Source organism: Leuciscus leuciscus (genome assembly GCF_965113295.1).
Source record: "Leuciscus leuciscus genome assembly, chromosome: 21".
NCBI classification, from domain to species: Eukaryota; Metazoa; Chordata; class Actinopteri; order Cypriniformes; family Leuciscidae; genus Leuciscus; species Leuciscus leuciscus.
Window position 1 is genome coordinate 727,260 of NC_138745.1, and position 20,139 is coordinate 747,398.

At 41.7% G+C, this 20,139-nt stretch overlaps 1 protein-coding gene across 9 annotated transcripts in view; it reads left to right on the forward strand.

The window, feature by feature from the left end:
* The first annotated feature begins 309 nt into the window (after positions 1 to 309).
* Positions 310 to 20,139, forward strand: part of myocd (myocardin) — a 52,660-nt gene continuing 32,830 nt past the window's right edge. For 2 of the 9 annotated variants that reach the window (XM_082152099.1, XM_082152100.1), the window contains exons 1-2: positions 310 to 781; positions 2,758 to 2,833. In XM_082152099.1, coding sequence (XP_082008225.1) covers positions 2,818 to 2,833 — 16 coding nt within the window. In that variant the 5' untranslated portion in view covers positions 310 to 781; positions 2,758 to 2,817. The remainder of the gene's footprint in view (positions 782 to 2,757; positions 2,834 to 20,139) is intronic. The other 7 variants (XM_082152105.1, XM_082152101.1, XM_082152102.1 and 4 more) reach the window with 5 other exon arrangements.

The following is a 20,139-nucleotide window of genomic DNA, read 5'->3' on the forward strand; positions in this document are numbered from 1 at the left end:
AATGTTTCTAATGTTTCCTCTTCACAGTTGTCCAGTTAAAGCAGAATGAGTGTGTGATGCATTTCAAAGCTTGTTTTAGAAATAAGTGTCCTGTGTTGCTTTACCTGGGCTTTTATTTTGAAATTGTTGCTCTGTTCTTGTGTCGTTCAGTTCCTTTATAACTGTCTGTTGACGACTGTGATGATCGGCTAATCTGCTTGTTCTTGATCTGGATTCTATGATCTTCTGCGATTAAATCCTCCTGAGATCCAAACACTTAATAAATACTTCCTAAGAATGTTTTGCTAACGTTCCCATAAAGTTATAAAAACAAAAGTGTTTTAAATGTAAAAAAAAAAAAAAAAAATCTTGGTTATGTGAACATTACATTGTATCATTCTTCAAACATTATGGGAACGTTACATTAGAATGTTCTCTGAACGTTCTGAAACAAGTAGAAGCATTTAAAAAACGTTAAACAAACGTCCAACTAAAACGTCTCAGCTAAAATGTTCCATGAATGATGTATAAATAATGTTTTGTGTTTACGTTTCAAGAACATTATTAAAGACCAGATAACTTTGAACGGACGTTTCATTAACATTTGTTCATAACTTTGCCAGAACGTTAGCTATAATCGCGCGTGCCTGTCGTCTTCAGACCTAGCTTTGATTTGACAGTGTGTTCATGAACTCTACAGATAAAAGTCTCTCTCACTCACTCGGTTCTTTCTCATTTGTTTCCAGCCCTGAAGAGTCCGGCTTCGTTCCACGAACAGAGGAAAAGTCTGGAGCGATCCAAGGTTAGTTACAAGCAGGAATATCTCAATATCTCCCAGAATCCCTTACAAACATTCAGTTCGAGGAATGATTATAAACTGCAGCATTTTCTGACATCAGAGCTAGTTAAAGCTGTTAAAGCTGCAGTCCGTAACTTTTTTGGGGTTAAAAATTATCCAAAATAATTGAGCAAGTACATAATCAGCCAGTGTTCAGAACTCTCTGCTTGTCGTAGCTCGATTCAAAACGGTAAGCTTGTAATAATGTGTTTAACTCCAGTGGTACTGGTGGATTTCGGCGGAAAATTCAAGCATGTCTTTGCGTCATTCCGTCACATCTGTCCACATCTGTCCACATCTGTCCACATAAAGTCACATCTGTCCACATCTGTCCACATAAAGTCACATCTGTCCACGTCTGTCCACATAAAGTCACATCTGTCCACATCTGTCCACATAAAGTCACATCTGTCCACGTCTGTCCACATAAAGTGGAAACAAGGATAAATATCGGAAGGGCATTAAATGTAGTCACGCAATGCTGATGTTGTTAACATTAACAATTTGAGAACAGAGTATAATTTGCACAGTTTGACGTGATATGATAAGCGATCATTAGATTTAATCAGCCTTAAATTTCCCTTAGTTGGTCAGAACAAAAGTGGATGTTACTTGTTCAGAACATTTTCCCGTGAAAATGCGTACTTGGTCATAATTCCATAAAGTAGAATCTGTGATTGTGAATGCCAGGATCCACACCGGCGGCGACTGACAGCCGCACATTCTCCTCAAAACACTGGATTCATCCGCGCTGTGCCGAGCCGAGGCACAACCCACGTAAAGTTGATCATTCCGTGAATAACTGCAATTGCAGATTTCGAACAGAGATGGCGACAAAGAGGAAAAACTACGGACTGCAGCTTTAATATATTGGGCCCTATCTTGCACCCAGCGCAAATGACTTTGTACACTGACGCATGTATCATTCCTATTTGTGTCCATGAAGATGTGAAAAATACGCATAAATCTAGATTACACATTTACCCAAATGATCATACGCCTGTTTAACCGAAGCTAATTTGGGTGTGTTTCTCCATCCTCAATATCACTTCTCTGTGTTTTACGGCCCTGATGAGAACGTCGGTCTCCTCGGCTGTGAACCGCTCCTGGCGTGCGTCTGGCAAATCTGCCGTTATAATAGCATTCCGCCATGGAACAAGCACTCCTGCTCTTAAAGGGAATGTGAGATGACGCTCTGATTGGTTTATTTCACGTTACGCCCAAACCACACCTATGAGTAATGAAGCCACTTCAGACCAACACATTTTAGATTTGCGTCGGAGAGTCATTTATCCCGCCGGTATAATAGCAACAGCGCCGAGACCCGCCCACAGAGTTACTGCTATTTCGCGCTTGATACTTGCGTTTCAGATCATTAAAATAGGGCCCGTTGTCTTAGTCTAGTCAGATTTATTTCTACAGCGCTTTATACAAAACAGAGTTTCAAAGCAGCTTCACAGTGCACAGCATTTCACACACTATATCGTTCAAAGGTTTGGGGTCGGTAAGGTTTGTTTCTGAGAGTCTCTTCTGCTCATCAAAGCTGCATTTATTTGATCTAAAATACAGTAAAAACTGTGAAATATTATTATACTGTAAATCAGCTGTTTTCTATGTGAATATATAATAAAGTGTAATTTATTCCTGTGATCAAAGCTGAATTTCCAGCATCATTACTCCAGTCTTCAGTATCACATGATCCTTCAGAAATCATTCTAATATGATTAAAAACACTAAATCCTCTTATCAGCCCTAAACTTTTGAACGCTACTGGATAAAGCAGCTCTAAAAAGAGTGTCATTATTAATTTCAATAACTGTGTTTCTGCTGCAAAATTCAATTATGAATGAAATTTGATTCTGATATAAGCAGATGTTTTGTGAAAGTGTGTAAAAATCCTACTCGTTATATTTAATGTTTTATAATATGTGATGTTGCAGACTGGAGATTACTTAAAACACAAAATCAGAAGCAGACCAGAGAAATCCGAGCTCGTCAACATGCATATTCTACAAGGTAAAGGCTTTTAATCATAAAATATATGCATAGAATGATTAAAAGATGTCTAATGAGCCTGGCTGTGTGTATTATGAATATTTTTGGCTCTTTTTCTTCCTCCTTTGTAAGTCACGAAATGCATGTATGTAAGTAAAAATATATGATTGAAATGATGAGTTTGACAAGCATCTCGATCTCGGTTTATTCCGCAGTGACTCTGGTTCTGCATCGTGTGTGTTTGAGTGAAGAGCTTGTGTTTCATGTGTGTGTTTGAGTGAAGAGCTTGTGTTTCATGTGTGTGTTTGAGGGAAGAGCTTGTGTTTCGTGTGTGTGTTTGAGTGAAGAGCCTGTGTTTCATGTGTGTGTTTGAGGGAAGAGCTTGTGTTTCATGTGTGTGTTTGAGGGAAGAGCTTGTGTTTCATGTGTGTGTTTGAGGGAAGAGCTTGTGTTTCATGTGTGTGTTTGAGGGAAGAGCTTGTGTTTCATGTGTGTGTTTGAGGGAAGAGCTTGTGTTTCATGTGTGTGTTTGAGGGAAGAGCTTGTGTTTCATGTGTGTGTTTGAGGGAAGAGCTTGTGTTTCATGTGTGTGTTTGAGTGAAGAGCCTGTGTTTCATGTGTGTGTTTGAGGGAAGAGCTTGTGTTTCATGTGTGTGTTTGAGGGAAGAGCTTGTGTTTCATGTGTGTGTTTGAGGGAAGAGCTTGTGTTTCATGTGTGTGTTTGAGGGAAGAGCTTGTGTATCGTGTGTGTGTTTGAGTGTAGAGCTTGTGTTTCATGTGTGTGTTTGAGGGAAGAGCTTGTGTTTCATGTGTGTGTTTGAGTGAAGAGCTTGTGTTTCATGTGTGTGTTTGAGGGAAGAGCTTGTGTTTCGTGTGTGTGTTTGAGTGAAGAGCCTGTGTTTCATGTGTGTGTTTGAGGGAAGAGCTTGTGTTTCATGTGTGTGTTTGAGGGAAGAGCTTGTGTTTCATGTGTGTGTTTGAGGGAAGAGCTTGTGTTTCATGTGTGTGTTTGAGGGAAGAGCTTGTGTATCGTGTGTGTGTTTGAGTGTAGAGCTTGTGTTTCATGTGTGTGTTTGAGGGAAGAGCTTGTGTTTCATGTGTGTGTTTGAGGGAAGAGCTTGTGTATCGTGTGTGTGTTTGAGGGAAGAGCTTGTGTTTCATGTGTGTGTGTGTTTGAGTGTAGAGCTTGTGTTTCATGTGTGTGTTTGAGGGAAGAGCTTGTGTAGCGTGTGTGTGTTTGAGTGTAGAGCTTGTGCATCATGTGTGTGTTTGAGGGAAGAGCTTGTGTATCGTGTGTGTGTTTGAGTGTAGAGCTTGTGTTTCATGTGTGTGTTTGAGTGTAGAGCTTGTGTTTCATGTGTGTGTTTGAGTGTAGAGCTTGTGTTTCATGTGTGTGTGTTTGAGTGTAGAGCTTGTGTTTCATGTGTGTGTGTTTGAGTGAAGAGCTTGTGTTTCATGTGTGTGTTTGAGGGAAGAGCTGGTGTTTCATGTGTGTGTTTGAGGGAAGAGCTGGTGTTTCATGTGTGTGTTTGAGGGAAGAGCTGGTGTTTCATGTGTGTGTTTGAGGGAAGAGCTGGTGTTTCATGTGTGTGTTTGAGGGAAGAGCTGGTGTTTCATGTGTGTGTTTGAGTGTAGAGCTTGTGTTTCATGTGTGTGTTTGAGGGAAGAGCTTGTGTATCGTGTGTGTGTTTGAGGGAAGAGCTTGTGTTTCATATGTGTGTGTGTTTGAGGGAAGAGCTTTTGAGTGAAGAGCTTGTGTTTCATGTGTGTGTTTGAGTGAAGAGCTTGTGTTTCATGTGTGTGTGTGTTTGAGGGAAGAGCTTTTGAGGGAAGAGCTTGTGTTTCATGTGTGTGTTTGAGTGAAGAGCTTGTGTTTCATGTGTGTGTTTGAGGGAAGAGCTTGTGTTTCATGTGTGTGTTTGAGGGAAGAGCTTGTATTTCATGTGTGTGTTTGAGGGAAGAGCTTGTGTTTCATGTGTGTGTTTGAGTGAAGAGCTTGTGTTTCATGTGTGTGTTTGAGGGAAGAGCTTGTGTATCGTGTGTGTGTTTGAGTGTAGAGCTTGTGTTTCATGTGTGTGTTTGAGGGAAGAGCTTGTGTTTCATGTGTGTTTGAGGGAAGAGCTTGTGTTTCATGTGTGTGTTTGAGGGAAGAGCTTGTTCTTCATGTGTGTGAGTGTAGAGCTTGTATTTCATGTGTGTGTTTAAGTGAAGCGCTTGTGTATCATGTGTGTGTTTGAGGGAAGAGCTTGTGTTTCATGTGTGTGTTTGAGGGAAGAGCTTGTGTTTCATGTGTGTGTTTAAGTGAAGAGCTTGTGTATCATGTGTGTGTTTGAGGGAAGAGCTTGTGTATCATGTGTGTGTTTGAGGGAAGAGCTTGTGTTTCATATGTGTGTGTGTTTGAGGGAAGAGCTTTTGAGGGAAGAGCTTGTGTTTCATGTGTGTGTTTGAGTGAAGAGCTTGTGTTTCATGTGTGTGTTTGAGGGAAGAGCTTGTGTTTCATGTGTGTGTTTGAGGGAAGAGATTGTATTTCATGTGTGTGTTTGAGGGAAGAGCTTGTGTTTCATGTGTGTGTTTGAGTGAAGAGCTTGTGTTTCATGTGTGTGTTTGAGGGAAGAGCTTGTGTATCGTGTGTGTGTTTGAGTGTAGAGCTTGTGTTTCATGTGTGTGTTTGAGGGAAGAGCTTGTGTTTCATGTGTGTTTGAGGGAAGAGCTTGTGTTTCATGTGTGTGTTTGAGGGAAGAGCTTGTTCTTCATGTGTGTGAGTGTAGAGCTTGTATTTCATGTGTGTGTTTAAGTGAAGCGCTTGTGTATCATGTGTGTGTTTGAGGGAAGAGCTTGTGTTTCATGTGTGTGTTTGAGGGAAGAGCTTGTGTTTCATGTGTGTGTTTGAGGGAAGAGCTTGTGTTTCATGTGTGTGTTTGAGGGAAGAGTTTGTTTCATGTGTGTGTTTGAGGGAAGAGCTTGTGTTTCATGTGTGTGTTTGAGGGAAGAGCTTGTGTTTCATGTGTGTGTTTGAGGGAAGAGCTTGTTCTTCATGTGTGTGAGTGTAGAGCTTGTATTTCATGTGTGTGTTTAAGTGAAGCGCTTGTGTATCATGTGTGTGTTTGAGGGAAGAGCTTGTGTTTCATGTGTGTGTTTGAGGGAAGAGCTTGTGTTTCATGTGTGTGTTTAAGTGAAGAGCTTGTGTATCATGTGTGTGTTTGAGGGAAGAGCTTGTGTTTCATGTGTGTGTTTGAGGGAAGAGCTTGTGTTTCATGTGTGTGTTTGAGGGAAGAGCTTGTGTTTCATGTGTGTGTTTAAGTGAAGAGCTTGTGTATCATGTGTGTGTTTGAGGGAAGAGCTTGTGTTTCATGTGTGTTTGAGTGAAGAGCTTGTGTATCATGTGTGTGTTTGAGGGAAGAGCTTGTGTTTCATGTGTGTATTTGAGTGAAGAGCTTGTGTTTCATGTGTGTGTTTGAGGGAAGAGCTTGTGTTTCATGTGTGTGTTTAAGTGAAGAGCTTGTGTTTCATGTGTGTGTTTGAGGGAAGAGCTTGTGTTTCATGTGTGTGTTTGAGTGTAGAGCTTGTGTTTCATGTGTGTGTTTGAGTGAAGAGCTTGTGTATCATGTGTGTGTTTGAGGGAAGAGCTTGTGTATCGTGTGTGTGTTTGAGGGAAGAGCTTGTGTATCATGTGTGTGTTTGAGGGAAGAGCTTGTGTTTCATGTGTGTTTGAGTGAAGAGCTTGTGTTTCATGTGTGTGTTTGAGGGAAGAGCTTGTGTTTCATGTGTGTGTTTGAGTGTAGAGCTTGTGTTTCATGTGTGTGTTTGAGTGAAGAGCTTGTGTATCATGTGTGTGTTTGAGGGAAGAGCTTGTGTTTCATGTGTGTGTTTGAGTGTAGAGCTTGTGTTTCATGTGTGTGTTTGAGTGAAGAGCTTGTGTTTCATGTGTGTGTTTGAGGGAAGGGCTTGTGTTTCATGTGTGTGTTTGAGGGAAGAGCTTGTGTTTCATGTGTGTGTTTAAGTGAAGAGCTTGTGTTTCATGTGTGTGTTTGAGGGAAGAGCTTGTGTTTCATGTGTGTTTGAGTGAAGAGCTTGTGTATCATGTGTGTGTTTGAGGGAAGAGCTTGTGTTTCATGTGTGTGTTTGAGTGTAGAGCTTGTGTTTCATGTGTGTGTTTGAGGGAAGAGCTTGTGTATCGTGTGTGTGTTTGAGTGAAGAGCTTGTGTTTCATGTGTGTGTTTGAGTGAAGAGCTTGTGTTTCATGTGTGTGTTTGAGGGAAGAGCTTGTGTTTCATGTGTGTGTTTGAGGGAAGAGCTTGTGTATCATGTGTGTGTTTGAGGGAAGAGCTTGTGTTTCATGTGTGTTTGAGGGAAGAGCTTGTGTATTATGTGTGTGTTTGAGGGAAGAGCTTGTGTTTCATGTGTGTGTTTGAGGGAAGAGCTTGGGTTTCATGTGTGTGTTTGAGGGAAGAGCTTGTGTATCATGTGTGTGTTTGAGTAAAGAGCTTGTGTATCATGTGTGTGTTTGAGGGAAGAGCTTGTGTTTCATGTGTGTGTTTGAGTGTAGAGCTTGTGTTTCATGTGTGTGTTTGAGGGAAGAGCTTGTGTTTCATGTGTGTGTTTGAGGGAAGAGCTTGTGTTTCATGTGTGTGTTTGAGTGTAGAGCTTGTGTATCATGTGTGTGTTTGAGGGAAGAGCTTGTGTTTCATGTGTGTGTTTGAGGGAAGAGCTTGTGTTTCATGTGTGTGTTTGAGGGAAGAGCTTGTGTATCATGTGTGTGTTTTAGGGAAGAGCTTGTGTTTCATGTGTGTTTGAGGGAAGAGCTTGTGTATCATGTGTGTGTTTGAGGGAAGAGCTTGTGTTTCATGTGTGTGTTTGAGTGAAGAGCTTGTGTTTCATGTGTGTGTTTGAGGGAAGAGCTTGTGTTTCATGTGTGTGTTTGAGGGAAGAGCTTGTGTTTCATGTGTGTGTTTGAGTGAAGAGCTTGTGTTTCATGTGTGTGTTTGAGGGAAGAGCTTGTGTTTCATGTGTGTGTTTGAGGGAAGAGCTTGTGTTTCATGTGTGTGTTTGAGTGAAGAGCTTGTGTTTCATGTGTGTGTTTGAGGGAAGAGCTTGTGTTTCATGTGTGTTTGAGTGAAGAGCTTGTGTTTCATGTGTGTGTTTGAGGGAAGAGCTTGTGTTTCATGTGTGTGTTTGAGGGAAGAGCTTGTTTCATGTGTGTGTTTAAGTGAAGAGCTTGTGTTTCATGTGTGTGTTTGAGGGAAGAGCTTGTGTTTCATGTGTGTTTGAGGGAAGAGCTTGTGTTTCATGTGTGTGTTTGAGGGAAGAGCTTGTGTTTCATGTGTGTGTTTGAGGGAAGAGCTTGTTTCATGGCAAGGCAAGGCAAGTTTATTTATATAGCACATTTCATACACAATGGCAATTCAAAGTGCTTTACATAGAAGAAATTAAAATAATAAAAAGAAATAAGAATAATTAAAACAGTTTAGAAAAATAAAATAAAATACAGTACTTTTAAAAATAAAAATAATATTATTATAGATCTTTCCTTCAAAGGATTCCCTTAAGACTTAAATCTTTCCTTCTTTTAACCTTCAATCTTCTTACGACTTCCATCTATCAACTTTCCTTTAACTTTCTTTTCTCCCTCATTTACTCACACGTTCTTTTCACTTTCTTTAGCACTGCGTTCACATTCTTTCTCAGACGAAAACTTTAATATCGTCATTTAAACACTGTTCTACTTTCAAACCCACATTAATAAACGTCACTTTCACATTATCACTTTCTTTTACCTTCTGAGTGGGCATTTACAGTTTCGGGCTAAATGCCCTGCTGACATAGGAGAAATTAAAATAATTAAAAGAAATAAGGATAATTAAAACAGTTTAGAAAAATAAAATACAGTACAGTACAGTACAGTCGGACGAACAGCGGCACAGTGCTCATTCAGTAAATGCACAGCTAAACAGAAGTGTTTTGAGTCTGGATTTGAATGTGACCACTGTAGGAGCACATCTGATCTCTTCTGGAAGCTGGTTCCAGCTGTGGCTGGCATAATAGCTAAAAGCAGACTCACCATGTTTAGAGTGAACCCTTGGTATTTCTAGCTGATATGATCCTAATGATCTGAGTGATCTGTTGGGTTTATATTCAGTGAGCATATCTGCAATGTATTGAGGTCCTAGGCCATTGAATGATTTATATACCAGTAATAGTACTTTAAAATCAATCCTAAATTTAACTGGGAGCCAGTGTAAAGACCTGAGGACTGGTGTGATATGTTCATATTTTCTGGTTCTGCTCAGAATCCTAGCGGCAGCGTTCTGTATGAGCTGCAACTGTCTTATGGTCTTTTTGGGAAGGCCAGTGAGGAGTCCATTACAATAATCCACCCTGCTGGTGATGAAAGCATGCACAAGTTTCTCTAAGTCTTGCCTGGAAACAAAGCATCTAATTCTTGCAATATTTTTCAGATGATAGCATGCTGATTTAGTTATTGCTTTGACATGACTACTGAAACTAAGGTGTGTGTTTGAGGGAAGAGCTTGTGTTTCATGTGTGTGTTTGAGGGAAGAGCTTGTGTTTCATGTGTGTGTGTTTGAGTGTAGAGCTTGTGTTGTGTGTGTTTGATGGAAGAGCTTGTGTATCGTGTGTGTGTTTGAGTGAAGAGCTTGTGTTTCATGTGTGTGTTTGAGGGAAGAGCTTGTGTTTCATGTGTGTTTGAGGGAAGAGCTTGTGTTTCATGTGTGTGTTTGTGTTTCATGTGTGTGTTTGAGTGAAGAGCTTGTGTTTCATGTGTGTGTTTGAGGGAAGAGCTTGTGTTTCATGTGTGTGTTTGAGGGAAGAGCTTGTGTTTCATGTGTGTGTTTGAGGGAAGAGCTTGTGTTTCATGTGTGTGTGTTTGAGGGAAGAGCTTGTGTTTCATGTGTGTGTTTGATGGAAGAGCTTGTGTATCGTGTGTGTGTTTGAGTGAAGAGCTTGTGTTTCATGTGTGTGTTTGAGTGAAGAGCTTGTGTTTCATGTGTGTGTTTGAGTGAAGAGCTTGTATTTCATGTGGGTGTTTGAGTGAAGAGCTTGTGTTTCATGTGTGTGTTTGAGTGAAGAGCTTGTGTTTCATGTGTGTGTTTGAGGGAAGAGCTTGTGTTTCATGTGTGTGTTTGATGGAAGAGCTTGTGTATCGTGTGTGTGTTTGAGGGAAGAGCTTGTGTTTCATGTGTGTGTTTGAGTGAAGAGCTTGTTTCATGTGTGTGTTTGAGGGAAGAGCTTGTGTTTCATGTGTGTGTTTGAGTGAAGAGCTTGTGTTTCATGTGTGTGTTTGAGGGAAGAGCTTGTGTTTCATGTGTGTGTTTGAGTGAAGAGCTTGTGTTTCATGTGTGTTTGAGTGAAGAGCTTGTGTTTCATGTGTGTTTGAGTGAAGAGCTTGTGTTTCATTTGTGTGTTTGAGTGAAGAGCTTGTGTTTCATGTGTGTGTTTGAGGGAAGAGCTTGTGTATCGTGTGTGTGTTTGAGGGAAGAGCTTGTATATCGTGTGTGTGTGTTTGAGGGAAGAGCTTGTGTATCGTGTGTGTGTGTTTGAGGGAAGAGCTTGTGTATCATGTGTGTGTTTGAGGGAAGAGCTGGTGTTTCATGTGAATGTTTGAGGGAAGAGCTTGTGTTTCATGTGTGTTTGAGTGAAGAGCTTGTGTTTCATGTGTGTGTGTTTGAGTGAAGAGCTTGTGTTTCATGTGTGAGTGAAGAGCTTGTTCTTCATGTGTGTGTTTGAGGGAAGAGCTTGTGTTTCATGTGTGTGTTTGAGGGAAGAGCTTGTGTTTCATGTGTGTGTTTGAGTGAAGAGCTTGTGTTTCATGTGTGTGTTTGAGGGAAGAGCTTGTGTATCGTGTGTGTGTTTGAGGGAAGAGCTTGTGTTTCATGTGTGTGTTTGAGTGAAGAGCTTGTGTTTCATGTGTGTGTTTGAGGGAAGAGCTTGTGTATCGTGTGTGTGTTTGAGGGAAGAGCTTCTGTATCGTGTGTGTGTGTGTGTTTGAGGGAAGAGCTTGTGTATCATGTGTGTGTTTGAGGGAAGAGCTGGTGTTTCATGTGTGTGTTTGAGGGAAGAGCTTGTGTTTCATGTGTGTTTGAGTGAAGAGCTTGTGTTTCATGTGTGTGTTTGAGTGAAGAGCTTGTTCTTCATGTGTGTGTTTGAGGGAAGAGCTTGTGTTTCATGTGTGTGTTTGAGGGAAGAGCTTGTGTTTCATGTTTGTGTTTGAGGGAAGAGCTTGTGTTTCATGTGTGTGTTTGAGGGAAGAGCTTGTGTTTCATGTTTGTGTTTGAGGGAAGAGCTTGTGTTTCATGTGTGTGTTTGAGGGAAGAGCTTGTTTATCTTGTGTGTGTTTGAGGGAAGAGCTTGTGTATCGTGTGTGTGTTTGAGGGAAGAGCTTGTGTTTCATGTGTGTTTGAGGGAAGAGCTTGTTCTTCATGTGTGTGTTTGGGGGAAGAGGTGGTGTTTCATGTGTGTGTTTGAGTGTAGAGCTTGTGTTTCATGTGTGTGTTTGAGGGAAGAGCTTGTGTTTCATGTGTGTGAGTGTAGAGCTTGTGTTTAATGTGTGTGTTTGAGTGTAGAGCTTGTGTTTCATGTGTGTGTTTGAGGGAAGAGCTTGTGTTTCATGTGTGTGTTTGAGGGAAGAGCTTGTGTTTCATGTGTGTTTGAGGGAAGAGCTTGTGTTTCATGTGTTTGAGTGTAGAGCTTGTGTTTCATGTGTGTGTTTGAGTGTAGAGCTTGTGTTTCATGTGTGTGAGTGTAGAGCTTGTGTTTCATGTGTGTGTTTGAGTGTAGAGCTTGTGTTTCATGTGTGTGTTTGAGTGAAGAGCTTGTGTTTCATGTGTGTGTTTGAGGGAAGAGCTTGTGTTTCGTGTGTGTGTTTGAGGGAAGAGCTTGTGTTTCATGTGTGTGAGTGTAGAGCTTGTGTTTAATGTGTGTGTTTGAGTGTAGAGCTTGTGTTTCATGTGTGTGTTTGAGGGAAGAGCTTGTGTTTCATGTGTGTGTTTGAGGGAAGAGCTTGTGTTTCATGTGTGTTTGAGTGAAGAGCTTGTGTTTCATGTGTGTGTTTGAGTGAAGAGCTTGTGTTTCATGTGTGTGTTTGAGTGAAGAGCTTGTGTTTCATGTGTGTGTTTGAGGGAAGAGCTTGTGTTTCATGTGTGTGAGTGTAGAGCTTGTGTTTAATGTGTGTGTTTGAGTGTAGAGCTTGTGTTTCATGTGTGTGTTTGAGGGAAGAGCTTGTGTTTCATGTGTGTGTTTGAGGGAAGAGCTTGTGTTTCATGTGTGTTTGAGTGAAGAGCTTGTGTTTCATGTGTGTGAGTGTAGAGCTTGTGTTTCATGTGTGTGTTTGAGTGTAGAGCTTGTGTTTCATGTGTGTGTTTGAGGGAAGAGCTTGTGTTTCATGTGTGTTTGAGTGAAGAGCTTGTGTTTCATGTGTGTGAGTGTAGAGCTTGTGTTTCATGTGTGTGTTTGAGTGTAGAGCTTGTGTTTCATGTGTGTGAGTGTAGAGCTTGTGTTTCATGTGTGTGTTTGAGTGTAGAGCTTGTGTTTCATGTGTGTGTTTGAGTGAAGAGCTTGTGTTTCATGTGTGTGAGTGTAGAGCTTGTGTTTCATGTGTGTGTTTGAGTGTAGAGCTTGTGTTTCATGTGTGTGTTTGAGTGAAGAGCTTGTGTTTCATGTGTGTTTGAGGGAAGAGCTTGTGTTTCATGTGTGTGTTTGAGGGAAGATCTTGTGTTTCATGTGTGTGAGTGTAGAGCTTGTGTTTCATGTGTGTGTTTGAGGGAAGAGCTTGTGTTTCATGTGTGTGTTTGAGTGAAGAGCTTGTGTTTCATGTGTGTTTGAGGGAAGAGCTTGTGTTTCATGTGTGTGTTTGAGGGAAGATCTTGTGTTTCATGTGTGTGAGTGTAGAGCTTGTGTTTCATGTGTGTGTTTGAGTGTAGAGCTTGTGTTTCATGTGTGTGTTTGAGGGAAGAGCTTGTGTTTCATGTGTGTGTTTGAGGGAAGAGCTTGTGTTTCATGTGTGTGAGTGTAGAGCTTGTGTTTCATGTGTGTGTTTGAGTGTAGAGCTTGTGTTTCATGTGTGTGAGTGTAGAGCTTGTTTCATGTGTGTGTTTGAGTGTAGACCTTGTGTTTCATGTGTGTGTTTGAGGGAAGAGCTTGTGTTTCATGTGTGTGTTTGAGTGAAGAGCTTGTGTTTCATGTGTGTGTTTGAGGGAAGAGCTTGTGTTTCATGTGTGTGTTTGAGTGAAGAGCTTGTGTTTCATGTGTGTGTTTGAGGGAAGAGCTTGTGTTTCATGTGTGTGTTTGAGTGAAGAGCTGGTGTTTCATGTGTGTGTTTGAGGGAAGAGCTTGTGTTTCATGTGTGTGTTTGAGTGAAGAGCTTGTGTTTCATGTGTGTGTTTGAGGGAAGAGCTGGTGTTTCATGTGTGTGTTTGAGGGAAGAGCTTGTGTTTCATGTGTGTTTGAGTGAAGAGCTTGTGTTTCATGTGTGTGTTTGAGTGAAGAGCTTGTTCTTCATGTGTGTGTTTGAGGGAAGAGCTTGTGTTTCATGTGTGTGTTTGAGGGAAGAGCTTGTGTTTCATGTGTGTGTTTGAGGGAAGAGCTTGTGTTTCATGTGTGTGTTTGAGGGAAGAGCTTGTGTATCGTGTTTGTGTTTGAGGGAAGAGCTTGTGTATCGTGTGTGTGTTTGAGGGAAGAGCTGGTGTTTCATGTGTGTTTGAGGGAAGAGCTTGTTCTTCATGTGTGTGTTTGGGGGAAGAGCTGGTGTTTCATGTGTGTGAGTGTAGAGCTTGTGTTTCATGTGTGTGTTTGAGGGAAGAGCTTGTGTTTCATGTGTGTGAGTGTAGAGCTTGTGTTTAATGTGTGTGTTTGAGTGTAGAGCTTGTGTTTCATGTGTCTGTTTGAGGGAAGAGCTTGTGTTTCATGTGTGTTTGAGGGAAGAGCTTGTGTTTCATGTGTGTGTTTGAGGGAAGATCTTGTGTTTCATGTGTGTTTGAGGGAAGAGTTTGTTTCATGTGTGTGTTTGAGGGAAGAGCTTGTTTCATGTGTGTGTTTGAGTGAAGAGCTTGTTTCATGTGTGTGTTTGAGTGAAGAGCTTGTGTTTCATGTGTGTGTTTGAGTTTGAGGGAAGAGCTTGTGTTTCATGTGTGTGTTTGAGGGAAGAGCTTGTGTTTCATGTGTTTGAGTGAAGAGCTTGTGTTTCATGTGTGTGTTTGAGGGAAGAGCTTGTGTTTCATGTGTGTGTTTGAGTGAAGAGCTTGTGTTTCATGTGTGTGTTTGAGGGAAGAGCTGGTGTTTCATGTGTGTGTTTGAGGGAAGAGCTTGTGTTTCATGTGTGTTTGAGTGAAGAGCTTGTGTTTCATGTGTGTGTTTGAGTGAAGAGCTTGTTCTTCATGTGTGTGTTTGAGGGAAGAGCTTGTGTTTCATGTGTGTGTTTGAGGGAAGAGCTTGTGTTTCATGTGTGTGTTTGAGGGAAGAGCTTGTGTTTCATGTGTGTGTTTGAGGGAAGAGCTTGTGTATCGTGTTTGTGTTTGAGGGAAGAGCTTGTGTATCGTGTGTGTGTTTGAGGGAAGAGCTGGTGTTTCATGTGTGTTTGAGGGAAGAGCTTGTTCTTCATGTGTGTGTTTGGGGGAAGAGCTGGTGTTTCATGTGTGTGAGTGTAGAGCTTGTGTTTCATGTGTGTGTTTGAGTGTAGAGCTTGTGTTTCATGTGTGTGTTTGAGGGAAGAGCTTGTGTTTCATGTGTGTGAGTGTAGAGCTTGTGTTTAATGTGTGTGTTTGAGTGTAGAGCTTGTGTTTCATGTGTCTGTTTGAGGGAAGAGCTTGTGTTTCATGTGTGTTTGAGGGAAGAGCTTGTGTTTCATGTGTGTGTTTGAGTGTAGAGCTTGTGTTTCATGTGTGTGTTTGAGTGAAGAGCTTGTGTTTCATGTGTGTTTGAGGGAAGAGCTTGTGTTTCATGTGTGTGTTTGAGGGAAGAGCTTGTGTTTCATGTGTGTTTGAGGGAAGAGTTTGTTTCATGTGTGTGTTTGAGTGAAGAGCTTGTGTTTCATGTGTGTTTGAGGGAAGAGTTTGTTTCATGTGTGTGTTTGAGTGAAGAGCTTGTTTCATGTGTGTGTTTGAGTGAAGAGCTTGTTTCATGTGTGTGTTTGAGGGAAGAGCTTGTGTTTCATGTGTGTGTTTGAGGGAAGAGCCTGTGTTTCATGTGTGTGTTTGAGGGAAGTGCTTGTGTTTCATGTGTGTGTTTGAGTGAAGAGCTGGTGTTTCATGTGTGTGTTTGAGGGAAGAGCTTGTGTTTCATGTGTGTTTGAGTGAAGAGCTTGTGTTTCATGTGTGTTTGAGTGAAGAGCTTGTGTTTCATGTGTGTGTTTGAGGGAAGAGCTTGTGTTTTATGTGTGTGTTTGAGGGAAGAGCTTGTGTTTCATGTGTGTGTTTGAGGGAAGAGCTTGTGTATCGTGTGTGTGTTTGAGGGAAGAGCTTGTGTATCGTGTGTGTGTTTGAGGGAAGAGCTGGTGTTTCATGTGTGTTTGAGGGAAGAGCTTGTTCTTCATGTGTGTGTTTGGGGGAAGAGCTGGTGTTTCATGTGTGTGAGTGTAGAGCTTGTGTTTCATGTGTGTGTTTGAGTGTAGAGCTTGTGTTTCATGTGTGTGTTTGAGGGAAGAGCTTGTGTTTCATGTGTGTGTTTGAGGGAAGAGCTTGTGTTTCATGTGTGTTTGAGGGAAGAGCTTGTGTTTCGTGTGTGAGTGTAGAGCTTGTGTTTCATGTGTGTGAGTGTAGAGCTTGTGTTTCATGTGTGTGTTTGAGGGAAGAGCTTGTGTTTCATGTGTGTTTGAGGGAAGAGCTTGTGTTTCATGTGTGTGTTTGAGGGAAGAGCTTGTGTATCATGTGTGTGTTTGAGGGAAGAGCTTGTGTTTCATGTGTGTTTGAGGGAAGAGTTTGTTTCATGTGTGTGTTTGAGGGAAGAGCTTGTTTCATGTGTGTGTTTGAGTGAAGAGCTTGTTTCATGTGTGTGTTTGAGGGAAGTGCTTGTGTTTCATGTGTGTGTTTGAGGGAAGAGCTTGTGTATCGTGTGTGTGTTTGAGGGAAGAGCTTGTGTTTCATGTGTGTGTTTGAGGGAAGAGCTTGTGTTTCATGTGTGTGTTTGAGGGAAGAGCTTGTTTTTCATGTGTGTGTTTGAGGGAAGAGCTTGTGTTTCATGTGTGTGTTTGAGGGAAGAGCTTGTGTTTCATGTGTGTTTGAGGGAAGAGCTTGTGTTTCGTGTGTGAGTGTAGAGCTTGTGTTTCATGTGTGTGAGTGTAGAGCTTGTGTTTCATGTGTGTGTTTGAGGGAAGAGCTTGTGTTTCATGTGTGTTTGAGGGAAGAGCTTGTGTTTCATGTGTGTGTTTGAGGGAAGAGCTTGTGTTTCATGTGTGTTTGAGGGAAGAGCTTGTGTTTCATGTGTGTTTGAGGGAAGAGTTTGTTTCACGTGTGTGTTTGAGGGAAGAGCTTGTTTCATGTGTGTGTTTGAGTGAAGAGCTTGTTTCATGTGTGTGTTTGAGGGAAGTGCTTGTGTTTCATGTGTGTGTTTGAGTGAAGAGCTTGTGTTTCATGTGTGTGTTTGAGGGAAGAGCTTGTGTTTCATGTGTGTGTTTGAGGGAAGAGCTTGTGTATCGTGTGTGTGTTTGAGGGAAGAGCTTGTGTTTCATGTGTGTGTTTGAGGGAAGAGCTTGTGTTTCATGTGTGTGTTTGAGGGAAGAGCTTGTGTTTCATGTGTGTGTTTGAGGGAAGAGCTTGTGTTTCATGTGTGTGTTTGAGGGAAGAGCTTGTTTTTCATGTGTGTGTTTGAGGGAAGTGCTTGTGTTTCATATGTGTGTTTGAGGGAAGAGCTTGTGTATCGTGTGTGTGTGTTTGAGGGAAGAGCTTGTGTTTCATATGTGTGTTTGAGGGAAGAGCTTGTGTATCGTGTGTGTGTTTGAGGGAAGAGCTTGTGTTTCATGTGTGTGTTTGAGTGTAGAGCTTGTGTTTCATGTGTGTGTTTGAGGGAAGAGCTTGTGTTTCATGTGTGTGAGTGTAGAGCTTGTGTTTAATGTGTGTGTTTGAGTGTAGAGCTTGTGTTTCATGTGTCTGTTTGAGGGAAGAGCTTGTGTTTCATGTGTGTTTGAGGGAAGAGCTTGTGTTTCATGTGTGTGTTTGAGGGAAGATCTTGTGTTTCATGTGTGTTTGAGGGAAGAGTTTGTTTCATGTGTGTGTTTGAGGGAAGAGCTTGTTTCATGTGTGTGTTTGAGTGAAGAGCTTGTTTCATGTGTGTGTTTGAGTGAAGAGCTTGTGTTTCATGTGTGTGTTTGAGTTTGAGGGAAGAGCTTGTGTTTCATGTGTGTGTTTGAGGGAAGAGCTTGTGTTTCATGTGTTTGAGTGAAGAGCTTGTGTTTCATGTGTGTGTTTGAGGGAAGAGCTTGTGTTTCATGTGTGTGTTTGAGTGAAGAGCTTGTGTTTCATGTGTGTGTTTGAGGGAAGAGCTGGTGTTTCATGTGTGTGTTTGAGGGAAGAGCTTGTGTTTCATGTGTGTTTGAGTGAAGAGCTTGTGTTTCATGTGTGTGTTTGAGGGAAGAGCTTGTGTATCGTGTTTGTGTTTGAGGGAAGAGCTTGTGTATCGTGTGTGTGTTTGAGGGAAGAGCTGGTGTTTCATGTGTGTTTGAGTGAAGAGCTTGTGTTTCATGTGTGTGTTTGAGTGAAGAGCTTGTTCTTCATGTGTGTGTTTGAGGGAAGAGCTTGTGTTTCATGTGTGTGTTTGAGGGAAGAGCTTGTGTTTCATGTGTGTGTTTGAGGGAAGAGCTTGTGTTTCATGTGTGTGTTTGAGGGAAGAGCTTGTGTATCGTGTTTGTGTTTGAGGGAAGAGCTTGTGTATCGTGTGTGTGTTTGAGGGAAGAGCTGGTGTTTCATGTGTGTTTGAGGGAAGAGCTTGTTCTTCATGTGTGTGTTTGGGGGAAGAGCTGGTGTTTCATGTGTGTGAGTGTAGAGCTTGTGTTTCATGTGTGTGTTTGAGGGAAGAGCTTGTGTTTCATGTGTGTGAGTGTAGAGCTTGTGTTTAATGTGTGTGTTTGAGTGTAGAGCTTGTGTTTCATGTGTCTGTTTGAGGGAAGAGCTTGTGTTTCATGTGTGTTTGAGGGAAGAGCTTGTGTTTCATGTGTGTGTTTGAGGGAAGATCTTGTGTTTCATGTGTGTTTGAGGGAAGAGTTTGTTTCATGTGTGTGTTTGAGGGAAGAGCTTGTTTCATGTGTGTGTTTGAGTGAAGAGCTTGTTTCATGTGTGTGTTTGAGTGAAGAGCTTGTGTTTCATGTGTGTGTTTGAGTTTGAGGGAAGAGCTTGTGTTTCATGTGTGTGTTTGAGTGAAGAGCTTGTGTTTCATGTGTGTGTTTGAGGGAAGAGCTTGTGTTTCATGTGTTTGAGTGAAGAGCTTGTGTTTCATGTGTGTGTTTGAGGGAAGAGCTTGTGTTTCATGTGTGTGTTTGAGTGTAGAGCTTGTGTTTCATGTGTGTGTTTGAGGGAAGAGCTTGTGTTTCATGTGTGTGAGTGTAGAGCTTGTGTTTAATGTGTGTGTTTGAGTGTAGAGCTTGTGTTTCATGTGTCTGTTTGAGGGAAGAGCTTGTGTTTCATGTGTGTTTGAGGGAAGAGCTTGTGTTTCATGTGTGTGTTTGAGGGAAGATCTTGTGTTTCATGTGTGTTTGAGGGAAGAGTTTGTTTCATGTGTGTGTTTGAGGGAAGAGCTTGTTTCATGTGTGTGTTTGAGTGAAGAGCTTGTTTCATGTGTGTGTTTGAGTGAAGAGCTTGTGTTTCATGTGTGTGTTTGAGTTTGAGGGAAGAGCTTGTGTTTCATGTGTGTGTTTGAGTGAAGAGCTTGTGTTTCATGTGTGTGTTTGAGGGAAGAGCTTGTGTTTCATGTGTTTGAGTGAAGAGCTTGTGTTTCATGTGTGTGTTTGAGGGAAGAGCTTGTGTTTCATGTGTGTGTTTGAGTGAAGAGCTTGTGTTTCATGTGTGTGTTTGAGGGAAGAGCTGGTGTTTCATGTGTGTGTTTGAGGGAAGAGCTTGTGTTTCATGTGTGTTTGAGTGAAGAGCTTGTGTTTCATGTGTGTGTTTGAGGGAAGAGCTTGTGTATCGTGTTTGTGTTTGAGGGAAGAGCTTGTGTATCGTGTGTGTGTTTGAGGGAAGAGCTGGTGTTTCATGTGTGTTTGAGTGAAGAGCTTGTGTTTCATGTGTGTGTTTGAGTGAAGAGCTTGTTCTTCATGTGTGTGTTTGAGGGAAGAGCTTGTGTTTCATGTGTGTGTTTGAGGGAAGAGCTTGTGTTTCATGTGTGTGTTTGAGGGAAGAGCTTGTGTTTCATGTGTGTGTTTGAGGGAAGAGCTTGTGTATCGTGTTTGTGTTTGAGGGAAGAGCTTGTGTATCGTGTGTGTGTTTGAGGGAAGAGCTGGTGTTTCATGTGTGTTTGAGGGAAGAGCTTGTTCTTCATGTGTGTGTTTGGGGGAAGAGCTGGTGTTTCATGTGTGTGAGTGTAGAGCTTGTGTTTCATGTGTGTGTTTGAGGGAAGAGCTTGTGTTTCATGTGTGTGAGTGTAGAGCTTGTGTTTAATGTGTGTGTTTGAGTGTAGAGCTTGTGTTTCATGTGTCTGTTTGAGGGAAGAGCTTGTGTTTCATGTGTGTTTGAGGGAAGAGCTTGTGTTTCATGTGTGTGTTTGAGGGAAGATCTTGTGTTTCATGTGTGTTTGAGGGAAGAGTTTGTTTCATGTGTGTGTTTGAGGGAAGAGCTTGTTTCATGTGTGTGTTTGAGTGAAGAGCTTGTTTCATGTGTGTGTTTGAGTGAAGAGCTTGTGTTTCATGTGTGTGTTTGAGTTTGAGGGAAGAGCTTGTGTTTCATGTGTGTGTTTGAGTGAAGAGCTTGTGTTTCATGTGTGTGTTTGAGGGAAGAGCTTGTGTTTCATGTGTTTGAGTGAAGAGCTTGTGTTTCATGTGTGTGTTTGAGGGAAGAGCTTGTGTTTCATGTGTGTGTTTGAGTGAAGAGCTTGTGTTTCATGTGTGTGTTTGAGGGAAGAGCTGGTGTTTCATGTGTGTGTTTGAGGGAAGAGCTTGTGTTTCATGTGTGTGTTTGAGGGAAGAGCTGGTGTTTCATGTGTGTGTTTGAGGGAAGAGCTTGTGTTTCATGTGTGTTTGAGTGAAGAGCTTGTGTTTCATGTGTGTGTTTGAGGGAAGAGCTTGTGTATCGTGTTTGTGTTTGAGGGAAGAGCTTGTGTATCGTGTGTGTGTTTGAGGGAAGAGCTGGTGTTTCATGTGTGTTTGAGTGAAGAGCTTGTGTTTCATGTGTGTGTTT